This window comes from Lipophrys pholis (assembly GCF_963383615.2).
Source record: "Lipophrys pholis genome assembly, chromosome: 13".
Classification (NCBI taxonomy): Eukaryota; Metazoa; Chordata; class Actinopteri; order Blenniiformes; family Blenniidae; genus Lipophrys; species Lipophrys pholis.
In genome coordinates this window covers 10,512,202-10,525,355 of record NC_137632.1, presented here as the reverse complement: position 1 = coordinate 10,525,355, position 13,154 = coordinate 10,512,202, and the positions used below count along the sequence as shown (strand labels likewise).

At 43.4% G+C, this 13,154-nt stretch overlaps 1 protein-coding gene across 1 annotated transcript in view; it reads left to right on the top strand.

The window, feature by feature from the left end:
* The window catches only part of igsf3 (immunoglobulin superfamily, member 3), a 71,838-nt gene extending 59,584 nt beyond the window's left edge, over positions 1–12,254 (top strand). The window contains exons 7-9 of the mRNA XM_080478491.1: positions 7,926–8,336; positions 10,248–10,694; positions 11,643–12,254. Coding sequence (XP_080334617.1) covers positions 7,926–8,336; positions 10,248–10,694; positions 11,643–11,893 — 1,109 coding nt within the window. The 3' untranslated portion in view covers positions 11,894–12,254. The remainder of the gene's footprint in view (positions 1–7,925; positions 8,337–10,247; positions 10,695–11,642) is intronic.
* Positions 12,255–13,154: the final 900 nt, after the last annotated feature.

Below are 13,154 nucleotides of genomic sequence, written 5' to 3'. Positions count from 1 at the left end.
TGGCATTGCTGCAGTGATTGGAGATTCCTTCTTATCAGGGCATGGATAGGCACTGTCCATCTTCATTAAGTCCCGGCCTATCACCCTCATGTCCTTTTTCTAGCTGGTGCTCTCACTTTTTTTCTTTTCACATTTTGCACTCTCCTCATAAGTCTCTAATGTCTTCTTTCCCCTTCACTCTCACTTAGCTGCATGTTTCCCTACGTGCACGCCCCCAGCTCCTTCCTCACTCCTGTGATTTTTCAATATTTTATAATTCTCTCCTTCCCTCCTCCTCATAATTCTCTCCATTATGTTTACATTTTTCTTCAAATAGCTTCTTCACTATTGTCTGTGTTTCCTGAAGAATAGGAATATGGCAGCGGTGCATGTTTGTGCACAATAGTGGTTTTATCACTGTGTTATTTCTGGTGACAGGGTTGTAAATCTTTTCTGAGCCCTCTTTTCGTTCCTCTGGATGTAGTTCGGGGTTTGCCATGAGCTCACCTGAGGAATAATTGCATGTATGAGGCCGCAGGAGTTGTGTACATGTCTGCCCTTTCTGTGCAAATTCTTTTTTTTAAGATATATATTGTGTATGCAAATAATCAGAGAGCACTCGCAGTTGATCGCTCATAATGTGTGATAAATAAAGAGACTTTGAGGGACGCAGTGAAACAGAAAATAATTTCATAAAAGGTTTTTGATTAATCACGTCTGCTCCAGACACTCAAGGTCAAAGTCTTCCCTACATGTCTTCCTCCTAGCAAGAGCAAACCCCGAGACTCTCTCTCACACACATTTTTGTGTCAAAACCAATCCCATCTTGGGCTCATTTCCTTATTCGGCCCAATCTGCAGACACAATGAGATTCTCTGTGTTGTGTCCCTCCATCTATCCTAAGCACCTGTGTGTGTGTGTGTGTGTGTGTGTGTGTGTGTGTGTGTGTGTGTGTGTGTGTGTGTGTGTGTGTGTGTGTGTGTGTGTGTGTGTGTGTGTGTGTGTGTGTGTGTGTGTGTGTGTGTGTGTGTGTGTGTGTGTGTGTGTGTGTGTGTGTGTGTGTGTGTGTGTGTGTGTGCGCACACAAGCCCTTGTGTGTCCTGCTGCTGCTGTAATTGAAGTCATAACTCAGAGCGAGATACAGTGCTGCTGCTCCCCATGTAAATCAGCGGCTAATAGTAGGAGCAAGCAGGAAGGGCTCAGCAGTGCTGCCTCCTGAATATGCACGCTCTCCAGCCTGCACTAACTGAATGACCACTGTTCTCTGTGGTTTAATGAGCATAATGTGTTTTATTCTTATTGGCGGACCCACTTTCTCTCTCTCTCTCCCTCTCACGCACACACACACACACACACACTACAGGCACACGGCTCAATCGAGTATGCCTTTATGCCTTTCCCTTCGTGCAAGCTTCTTTTGGGTCATTCATCCCCAGGAGTTCCCCTGCCCTGACCTCCTGTATCTCCCACCTCATCTGCATACGTTTCCCAGCCTGCAACAGTCACCCTTTCATAGAACGCAGTGTGTACACTTATCTCATTGAACTTGTACTAATGTTAAAAAAACAGAAAGTGTGTGTGTGTGTGTGTGTGTGTGTGTGTGTGTGTGTGTGTGTGTGTGTGTGTGTGTGTGTGTGTGTGTGTGTGTGTGTGTGTGTGTGTGTGTGTGTGTGTGTGTGTGTGTGTGTGTGTGTGTGTGTGTGTGTGTGTGTGTGTGTGTGTGTGTGTTCAAGCCTGCCATTATGTGCACAGATCCCCATAATTAGCCCAGTCTTAATGATATTGTGGGGGGAGTTGCAGAGGAGGGATGAGAGGTAGTAATATCCCTCTGACACAATGGGATCATAGATACATCACAGTCATTAGCATCGAAATTAGGCTCCCAGTTCAGCAGAGGCACTTTTCAGTCAGGGGAACCCCATCCCTCATTGCATCTGACGAACGGCCCGCTCTGATCTCCACCCCATATGACGGAGGTCCAGGAAGGCTGGGATGTGCTGCTGTTTGTGTGTGACGTATGTCGGTGTGGTGAACAGAGCTGTCCTGTAGGGGATCAGGGCGTGTCTAAAGCCCTCAGTCCTGACATGCTTGGTGTCCTGGCTGTGGATAAGCCTATGGCTGAGCTAACGCTAATGCTAAAGGCGGAGCAGGCAGCCATTAAGACTATAAGTCCTCTGGAGTACAGCTGGAGAGACTGCCTGCTGCTTTCTGAAAATCCCCCCAGGAGCATGTTCTCACTTTCTGTCTTTTACATCTCTCTCATCTTTTCCCGGCTCTCTCCCTCCCTCTGCACACTCACTCTCGCTCTTGTAGTGAATAGTTTGATTATATTTCCCATAAGTCCCCTGTTTTTCCTCTCATCCTGTCTTCTTAGAGAAGAACTTTTCCTTTTTTTCCCCCTGTGTCTGGTGTTTAGGTTAAATCCATCCACAGCATGTCTGCATTGCTTTCCTGACCCAATAGATTGTACTTAAAAGATGCAAAATGTCAGCCAGAGACCTGAGACCCCATCAGCCCCTCTGGTGTTTTGTGCTTCATTTAGGCCTCATGAATAGTCATGAGCACACAGGTTGGTCTACTGAATATTCAGGAAAACATCAGATGATTAGACGGGGAGGACTTAGATCGTGGTAACACAGGAGGGGGGGGGATTTATTGATTGGTTTTAAAAGAGGCTGTGATAAAGTGACAGAAGTGGAGAGGTTTGAGTCAGACGCTTCAACCCTGGAGCCTGTCCTGTATTAAAAGACTTCACCTGGAGCTGCAGCACAAAACAGAGATGGGAAATGAATTGAATTTCCTCTCTAGACAAAAGAATAAAGGATAACATTCTTTGATTTACCATCTCCAGCTGTAGTCTGCTCTCTGAACACTCGGGCCAGGCAGTTTTGTAGCTCCTTTGAAGTTATCCTAAAATTCTGTTACAAGCACACGGTGTGCATGTGCATGTGTGTGAGTGTGTGTGTGAGTGAGTGTGCGATTTGCCACAGTGGTATCCAAGTATCTGTAGCTCTACACTTCTCCTCCCCCTGGACGCAAACTTGTTTTTATCTGCTCTGCTTCATGAACAACGATTGCACAACAATGCTGCTTTTGGGGTTTGGGGTGTACACTGCTGTCTTTCTTTTGTGTCAAGAGTGGGCTGCTGTTTTTAGCCCGTGTGTACTTTACCTCCACCGATGACTAAAAGGAATGAAGACAGCTTTGTCTCAACTATGCAGTTTCCTGTAGCTATTAAAGCAGACAAATTAGGCACACATGGAAGAGGGGTGAGACGTGAGTTCAATGAGCCAATTAGTGACTCCACTGTGTGGATTTGTGTGTGTTTACACGTGCTGTAATGGTGCTACATGGCCAGTAAACAGCTGAAACACAAGTGTTTCCAGTGGAGCTGTGACCATCCATCTTCATTTCATCCAGTGAGATGTGTCTTGGGCATTTTGGAGAGCAAGAATTTGCTTTTTGATTTACATGTTGTTTAATATTATCGGTCGACGTAAACATAACATTCTGACCTTGTTCAGTGAATTTTGTCTTTCCCACGGGACTATAAGATCAGTGACGCTCTTTAAAAGAAAAAAGTATCGGAGCCACAGCATGTTTATCATGGAGACAATGTTGCCCTGGAAACCACATTGGGGAAAAAAAGATGAGAGGCTCTGTATGTTTATGCTCAAGCTTAAATTATCAACTAACTTTTTATTTATTTTTATTTTTTCTCAATGAGTTGGGAGCTGAAGGCTGTTGCATGTAAAGTGGCTCAAGGTTTCATTTACACGCCACTGACACCTTGACTGGCACGCAAACTAATGCAAAGCAGTGTGAACAAGTGTTTCCAGTTATGGATTTGTCTCAGTTTGTGGATGAGCCCTTGAGGCTTATTAAAAACACAGTAGCAAAGAATATGTGAGATCACTTAAAATAGGTATTGACAGCCTTGCTGACACACAAGAACACAGAGCTGCTCTCTCCGTTAAGGGAATGCACATATGTGAAGAGCAGCTTCGTTAAAAACTTGTGATTGAACTGGTGCCTTACACTTATTTTATTCACACAACACAGGATGGTTTTTTTGGGGGTTTTTTTTTTGTCATTCGTTGCACATAAAAAAACACCACATGCACTCTGTACATCGTATTGATTTTCTTTTTTTTTTTTTTTTTTTTGGCCTGCCTGTCTGCTGCTTGCGTCAGCGTTTGCAACTTGTCAGATGGCCATACTGTAGCTGAAAGAAGAAACCTCTCCCACTCAGGGAATGGACACGTGTCAGAGGATGTGACAGGCTGGTCTGTGAAGTCGCTTTCACAGCAAGAGAATTCTGCAGGGAGTCGAGACTTTAAAGTTGTTTTGAAACATGAAAAATACTGTATTTCTCCGCCGCCTCTTTTTTGCACATTTGTAAATGTGTTTTATTTGTTCTTCTAGATGAGTGAATTCCTAATATAATAATAGAGTGTAATAGCTTAAGATGCTGCCTTATAAAATAATCATACTACTCTATATTTGATGGACCTTATCAACACTGACGTATGGCAACATGATTTCAGCACCCATTTAGGTTTGTTTTTTTTCTTGATTCTGGCTTCTGATTCAAACTTCAAATGGAAATGGCAGAGAATTGCTTTGTCTCATGCCAATCCAATCTTGCATGGTTCCACTTCAGGAAGTTGGGAGGTAATTCTCCCGCAAAAAGCAGAAAAAAATCTGCCAAGATCCACAGGGCTCTGCGGTAATTCCATATGGGAACATTCTTACAAAGTCTAGTGGGCACAGAGGTAATGATGATGACTAATTAGAGACGTTAGTGCTAAATACCCGTGCACAATAAAGTGGCCTGGCTACGCCTTTAGCCGTGCATTTTGTGAAGCAACAAAAAAAAAAAAAAAAACACGCACGCTAATTGTACAGCGCAAATATTGAGAATCCCAAACGGCGATCATTTCAGCATGGCTGTCAATCTGTGGATAAGGCTGAGGATTTTTAAACAGATGGCTATGACCCTAGGCAGTCAATCAGTCAGTCAGTCAGAGCAAATCCTATCGTGAGCTACGACTTTGCATGAAATTAGAGATGCAGAGGGGTTGTTCAACTCCGAAGAAGGATTGAGGGGAAACTCAAGAGTTTTACGTGGTTTCCGATATTAAGCAACCCAGAGTCAAAAAAGATCGACATGCTCTGTAGAAAATGAGGGAAAATGAATGACAAATGTCTTAAAAGTCAATTTTCGTTTGAAAATATTATTATTATTATTATTATTATTATTATTATTATTAGAGCCTCTGCAGTGTGTGAGCCCAGTACCTCCTCCTCGAGGTGGTCACCACCTCACTCACACACTGCTGTGGGATTATAGCTCATTCTTCACCTGGACAGCCATCGTGGTTGTGTGGGTCACTCTCGCACACGCAACGCCGAGCTGATCCCACAAGCATTGGATAGGGTTGAGGTTAGGACAGCTGGCTGGTCATTTCCATCATCTAATCTCAAATTCTGACAGTAGTCTCCGATAAACTCCACTTGGAGAATCGACGTTGGCTCAGCCGGCGAAGATATGGGATCACCACCGGCTGCACAATTTCATCTCAATATCGCTCTGCTTTGAACATATCAGATGCCTGGTTGTCAGCACCTGAAGGCAACGGAGCTCAAAACAGGAATGAATAGCATCAGCATAGGAAAACTAATTTAATTGGCAGATACTATTTGCCGCTTCTTTTTTTTTTCCCCCATGGGTGCTCATCCCACAAATGTATTTTCTTTGGCACCATTTAAAAGGGAAATAAATTGGCTTTATTCTCTGTTTAAGATATAATTCCAGGAAGTATCAGTAGAACAAAGAATTAGTCTTCCCAACACAGATATCCTCACTGCATATTTTTATTGTTTTGAAAATCTGGCATGTCTGTTTTGATTGGAATATAAATTTGAGTTTATGAAATCTGCTAATCTGTTTATTTCACATCTCACAGAGCAGCCCAGCCTTTTAAGAATTGTAATTGTAGCCAATCCAGAAAAAAAGCCGAATTGAAATGTTGTATAACAATTTGTCGACAGATGAAATTATTAACATTGAGCTGTACATTCCTGGGCACGTTTTATATACCTGTGCTGGGATTATATACAGGACTTTTCCTACATATTGCATTTTATTGACTCACTTTGAAGAGGGAAACCTTTTTATCCAAAATCTTTTTAGTATTTGACTAAATGGTAAATATGCAAACACAGGCAGCATACAGTGTCATTTCTGTCTCAAAGTAAATCTGTCTCCAAATTGAAAAAGAATTTAATCAGAGACGGCCTGATTATAAGAATAAGTGAACCACAGTATGATTATGAGCCAGCATGTGGTGCCAGCTTTAGGTACTTGACAATTTTTAATATTGAGTGGAACAGATGCATCATAACCGATGCCCAAAAAGTAGGTTTAATACTCGGATGCGATACGAACTGCATGAGTGATTAGAAGTATGCTGTTTTAAGAATGACTCTCCAAATGGAAGCTTGTTTTTCTAAAAGTTTATGCTTATGGATACAACTAATAATGCCCAAATAAAATGCTTTCTGTTCACCTTTCTTAAACATTTTTGTGCGTTTTGGCTTCTTTTCTGTCCTTTCAAATTCTTCCTCACAAGTGACTCTTGTTGTTTGGAGAAGTCTGGCATATATCAGTCTTGTGGTTCAAAAAGAACCACTTCACTAACTATGTCTATTTGTAGGGTAGAAGTAGAGCGATGTCATATCCTGACGTTGCATGTCTGCAGCCGAGATCAAGTCAGTGACTCCGTTTCCCCAAATCAGACTCAGCCTGAAAACTCTTTGCTGTCTGCCAACAAGAACATCAGTCCCACCAATCAGACTGACTTAAAGATGGTTATCGCTGACGATAACATCGTTGTACACGGGAACTGCCTGCCTCTAACATAATGAGAATATCTACTTTACAAATGCTTGTGTGCAGACTGGTGTGACTTGATTTATGCCGAGTGGCATTTTTGGGTGTGAGTGAAAAATTATATATAATTCTCTGTGATTAGAATTGTGTTATAAGCTCATTTTCACCTGAATAAGGTTTTTTTTTTTTTACTTTGTCATGTTATGTCAAATACAAATTAATGTAGGTGTTACATCAGAAGAAATGTTTCGCTTTAGAAAATCGTACAGTTCTTTTTTTCTTCTCCTTCTTCTCTCGTCCTTGTATTTTCATACATCTTGTGTCAAGGATCTGTGTGCGCGCTTGTATGCATTTATGTGTGTTTTCCGCATGCTTTGTGCCAAGCTAATCCTTCCCCCAAGCATTTGACAGTAGGGCTCTGGTGGCGGTCACACCTGATGTACCTGCAGCTAATCCTATCCCACCACCGATGTCACTGTAACCAATCCTGTCACAGCACTCAGGGCAGCATCAGCTCCCTCCTGACATCTCAGTCACACCTCTCTGCCGTCTCCTTCCCCTCCTGTCTGCGCTCTTCTTCTTTTACTTGACTTTACAACTGCATTCCCTGTTCGTTTCCTTTCTGGCAGGCTGACAAGACCCCCTGGCCTGCTTTTGTCTTATATCGTATCTAATAATATCCATAGGCCTTCTTTTACAATTCACCCTTTTCACTCGGTTCCCCTGTTCTGCATCTTATCTTACATTTCTACCTTGATACCAACAGACGTCCCATCCCCTCTGCTTTGATTGGCTTGACATTTCCTCCTCCTGCCTCTTCCCCTCTTCTTTCTTTTTCTTTCTTTGTCAAGCGCCATACCCACCCACGCTCCACTATCTTTTCCTGCCCTGCTGCCACCAGAAATAAACCCAGCTACAGGTCGTCTGTCACAAAACAGAAATTGCATTGTGTACCCTGTCACCGGTTTTCACATTTTCCAACACCTTGAAGAATGACTGTCTACTCTTTCTTCTTCTTTCCCAAACACCCTTCTCCCTCAACTTCTTGCAGAGAGTAAGCTGAAAGTGCAAAAGAACAACCAGTCGCGGGTATACCTGGAGGACAGCCGTGTCAGGATCAACTGCTCCATCACCTCTCAGACCAGCCCGGACTCCCAGCATGCCGTGCTGTGGTACGTGAGACGTGCAACGGGTTCAGAAGCCGATGAGCTCCTTCTGAGAATCGAACGCTCGGGGGCCTTCGAGTACGGTGCCTACGCGGATGAGGAGCGACTGAGGCGGCGTGTGCAGGCCGAGAGGCTGTCACCCCGCCTCTACGTGCTGACACTGAACAGGGCAGAAAGCAGTGACTCTGGGACGTACTACTGTCTGGTGGAGGAGTGGCTCAGTGACCCAGATGGAGCCTGGTATCGACTTTCCCGGGAGTCTTCAGGGTTCACGCAGGTCCTGGTCAAACAGCCAGGTGAGCGAGCAGTCAAGAACGCTGTTCGTTTTTAAATCTGTATTTAATCCCCCCCCCCTCATAGAAACAACTACTACTTTTGCCCCCGTATGTTGTCATGCTTCTTGACAAGTGGAACATTGCTAACCCAATTCTTCCTCCAAATTGCTTTGCCCCCACTGTGTGTCCAACTACCACATACTGTCCTCAACATCTCAAGGCCGTCTCACTCTAGTGACCTGACACAGGCCTCTAGGCAGCGCTCGGTTGGCGAAAGAAAATGGACTGAAGACATGCCAGCTGACGGAGGATCTAATCCTCTTGTCCTGTACTGAAAAATGTACCCCTACAGCCATGACGCGCCGACTGCCACCCTCACTGTATATCTCGACTCCAGGCAGCTCTTGTGTAAACCCACACATCTATACTTTTCTCTCCTTGAATGAAAATACATTTTCCTCTTTACTGTAGCCTTCCTCCCTTTCTTGTACAAAGAAACACTGTGCCACCAAACACAAATAAATAAACAGCCCATCCTCTTGAAGGTGACTTTTTTTTTTCTGGCATCTCGGAGAGCAGTCAGGTGTCCTGTTTACAATTCAGAGTGAAATCGCTTCTATGGCCTCAGTCCAACTAGAATGTGAGGATCAAAACATCTGGTCTAATGCCTGCAGGGCAAAGAAAACACTTTTATAGCAATACTGTTCTAAGTTGCCACCGGTGTCACAATTAATGGAGCTGGTGCACTGACACGAAGAGATCTGGGAATACGTACACTTTGTATTTGGCTTTTCTTTGGAAATGCATTGATTCCTTTAATGCTTTTGTATCCTCCTTTCTTTGACCGAAAGCATTAACACAGTAGTTGTGAAAGCTCTTCCTCGAACTAGTGCATTAGTAAAACAAGACTGGCACTGTATATTATGCATTACCATACTGTATTTTTTTTAATTTACATGTAAGCATCTTCACGGGATGAATTTATTATACAGTACAAGCATCATGGATATTCATTAAGCTGGTAAAACATTCATTCAGGAAATCTTCCAGAAATGTGCCTGTGGAGTGAAAAGATGGGGAGAGATATGTGCCAGAACTTGCTTCTTCTTTTTTTTTTTTTTTTCTCCCACCGTTCTCCTGCCATGCATTCCTCTTCTTATTCTGCTTTAACAAGCAGACCATTCCAAACTGTATCTGAGCGGAGCCCAAGCAAGCCAAGTCTTTACTGCCTCTCGTGTTTAGCTGCAGTGGAACTGGGTCATAGTACCACCCCTGAAGGGTTGTAGCATACCCACACAGACAGACACACTAGCCTCGGGGAGGATCTAGCCCTGCTGGGAAACTCCCCCCAAAAAAGTGGCGGTAGCCACACGCTGCACTGTGGGATTTTGATCCCCACCCCCCACCCCCTTTGTTTGGACATTTAAGAAGTTTGGTGTCCCAATTGCAAAATCCTTCACTTAGGCACAATCAATATCCATTCAGAGGTTGCTGTTTGTTTAGTCAATTGAAATATATTTTGGCCTTAATTTATAATCATCAGCTCAAATCAGGGCTGCAACTTGTATTTCTTTTTGATTAAATAATCATGCGTTGATTATTATCTCAATCATTTTGCGAATAACGTTTAAAAAAAATGCTGTAGTAAATCAACTTCAATTTTCCCAAACCTCTAGATGATGTCTTTAAACTGCTTGTTTTCATTATTCATGAACAAGTGTGTTAGATTATGATCAAAGAATAGGAAATGTTAATCAGATTAATTGCCAATGACTAGGATTTAATCAGGCTGTATTAGAATTAAAGCTGAAATGATTAGACATACTTGAATAATCACGATTAATTTAAAGTGAATACTAAGCCTTTTCTTTTGTTGCACAGATTTGACAGATACATGTTAATAATCTTTTTTTTTTTCCTGGACCTCTGTAGAAGTTCGACTGCAGGTGGAGGAAGTGGAGTCGAATGTAACGGTGGAGGAGTCCAGTTCGATCAGACTGGGCTGCAGCATTCCCTCGCAGTCCTCCAGAGACTCCCGCTTCTCCGTGTCCTGGTACGTGAAGCGCTCCGAAGACGAGGACAATGACGACCAGCCGGGAGACGAGGACAAGGAGGGGGAGTGTGTGTTCACCATCGGTCACGATGCTGTTTTCGGAAACGGAAACTGCATCCCCAGAGAAGAAGCGGGGCCAAATTCTCGCTTGCAGTTTGAGAGGATGGCATCCGACCAGTACAGCCTCACCATTCAAGGTGCCCGGCCGACAGATGCGGGCCGATATTACTGCCAGGTTGAGGAGTGGCTTCTCAACCCCCGCAATGCATGGTACCACCTGGCGACCAACAACTCCGGGTTTATTTTTGTCAGTGTACTGCAGCAAGGTAAGAATTGAATCAACTAAATCCTTGTCGTTTCTTTGATTATACAGACTGTGAGGAAATAAAAACACAATCAATTTTTTAAAACCAGCAAAGGTTTTGACTTCATCCTGTAATAAGCACCCGATTTGGTTTTCCACCCCCCTGTTGTGTTTTGCCGTCTTGTTCATTCCTGAACTGTTTTTCAGTTTAAGCATATTTGAGAAGATGCACAGCCATAACATTATGACCACCTGCTGAATGCACAGTTCATTTCCAAAGAAGCACCGACCTGTCAAGATCCTTTGCTGAATATGGCAGTGTTGCCAGTGCACTGCTTTTGATGGATACTGACCACCCACATTTAAAAAAAACTACAGTTTTAGAAATGAGCTGACTCAGTCATTTAGTCTTGTCAATTTGGTCTTTGTCAAACTCGCTCAAGTCCATATGCTTGTGCTTTTTACCCCTTTTAACGCATTCGATTGGAGAAGAGTGTGTGTGTACTTGCTCCCTTATATATCACATCCAATAATAGGTTGCACTGTAAGGAGGTAATCGGTGCCATTCACTTCAGCTACGTTATGGCTGATTTGTGTAAATGTTCCAATAATGTATTTTACACACCATTTTAGCTCGACACAGAAATTTATGATTTAGCCTTCCTAGTTATAGTATATATAATAACAATTTGACTGACTTGGTAAAAATGTAATCTGGAGATGGCGGCTCAATGTTTAATATTAAAGTGCTATCATTAAAAATGTCAAAGCTGTGCTGAGATTTTATGAGGCGAAATAGATTCATTATGTCAGCATATAGCTGAAGAGCATTTTCAGCTTGAAGAGACATAAAAATCAGACAGCAGCTCTTTTTCAATGTCCATTTGGGCTGCGGTTCTAATTTTCCATTTGAAGAAAAAGCTGCTTTAGATCTGTAAGCAACTATGATCTGTTTATTCTCCGCCCACAGTGTCCACTCTCCAGTCAGTGGTTTGCTCCAACGACTCCCTCTTCTACTTCGTCTTCTTCTACCCCTTCCCCATCTTCGGCATCCTCCTCATCGCGGTGCTGCTGGTGCGTTACAAGAGCCGCAACAACAGCAAAAGCCAAGAGGGCAAGAACGGCGCTCCCCTCTTGTGGATTAAAGAACCGCACCTCAGTTACTCCCCGACCTGCCTGGACCCACCTGCGCTGAGCCTGCATCCCGGCTCGGTTGACTAAGCGAGGGAGGGTCGCCCCCTCCTGCGTCGCATACGTCTTGAATTCAGCCAGTACAATACCAGGGAGCAGATCTGGACTCCACCCTCAGACCTTATTGTCATTCACTGCTGTGTTGAGTTAGTCAATCAGTCAAAAAGATTCCTACCCCTGGTGGCTGTATGTTTTATGTTAACAAATGTGTGTGCGTGAACACTTGTGTGGACGAGAGCGCGTGTGCCATGTTGACACGGGATATCTGCTCGATTGAAAATTGAAGGTTAGGAGAGTTTTGTGAGCCTCTCTCATTTCTGTGAAACTTAATCTCACATCTGCATTTTGATTTTTATTAATCTAAATATTTGTCTATTTTTCAAAAGAGGTTAAAAAAAAAACAAAAAAAAAACAACTGAAAACTGCACCTGAAATCAATGGCCAATCTGGGAAGAACATGTAAGAGAAGAAACTCTATAATGAACTTTGGCGATAAGTGGATGCCAAAAAGGAAAAAGTCTCTGCACTGATCCAAGAGCAGCCACAGCCTTGCCCACTATGTTGGTTACCATAGTGATGCTCTGTGCCCACTGACTTTGTAGCTGCTGACTTGGTTGCCAGGCTGCATGGAGACAAAGGCTAGGACACACAAGTCTGTGTCCTTAGTGGGGATGTGTGTATGTGTGTTGGCCCACCTGCCTTCACAATGAATTTGCCTTGGCAGACAGAAACAGGTCCTGGTGTGCCACTTAAACACTGCCAGACACTCTGGCCTTGGTGAGAGACTGCCCCCCCTCGCCTCCTCTATCCTCCTCCTCCCTGCAAACCGAACAGGGGGGCAGGTTGAAGTGATGGAGGAATGAACAGCTCTGCTATTGAGGATATATGTACTATTATCACGAGTGTTTTTTTTTGGGTTTTTTTCCAGTGCCAAGTCCTCCTTATTTCAGTGCTGTCCTCTGCAGCTGATGTGTGAAGTTTTAAAGTGAAGCGAGTGATGAAGCTGATTGGTCTGGAGGCAGATTGTAAATATGTCTTCTTACCTGTTGCTGTGGATTTATAGGCCTTGTTGGCAAAAAGGTCTGTTTTTACACCTGTTGAATCAGTTGAGTTGTCCTGGGTAAATTACACTGTTTGACATTAAATTATTGCACAGTTATTTCCTAATATCACCACTCCGTCCTGTCTTTAAAAGGTATCTGATACATACTAGTTAAAGAAAAAAGACTTTTTGACAAGCCACACTGAAGATAACCAATGTGTAGACGTATGATAAATCACAAGGAACCTA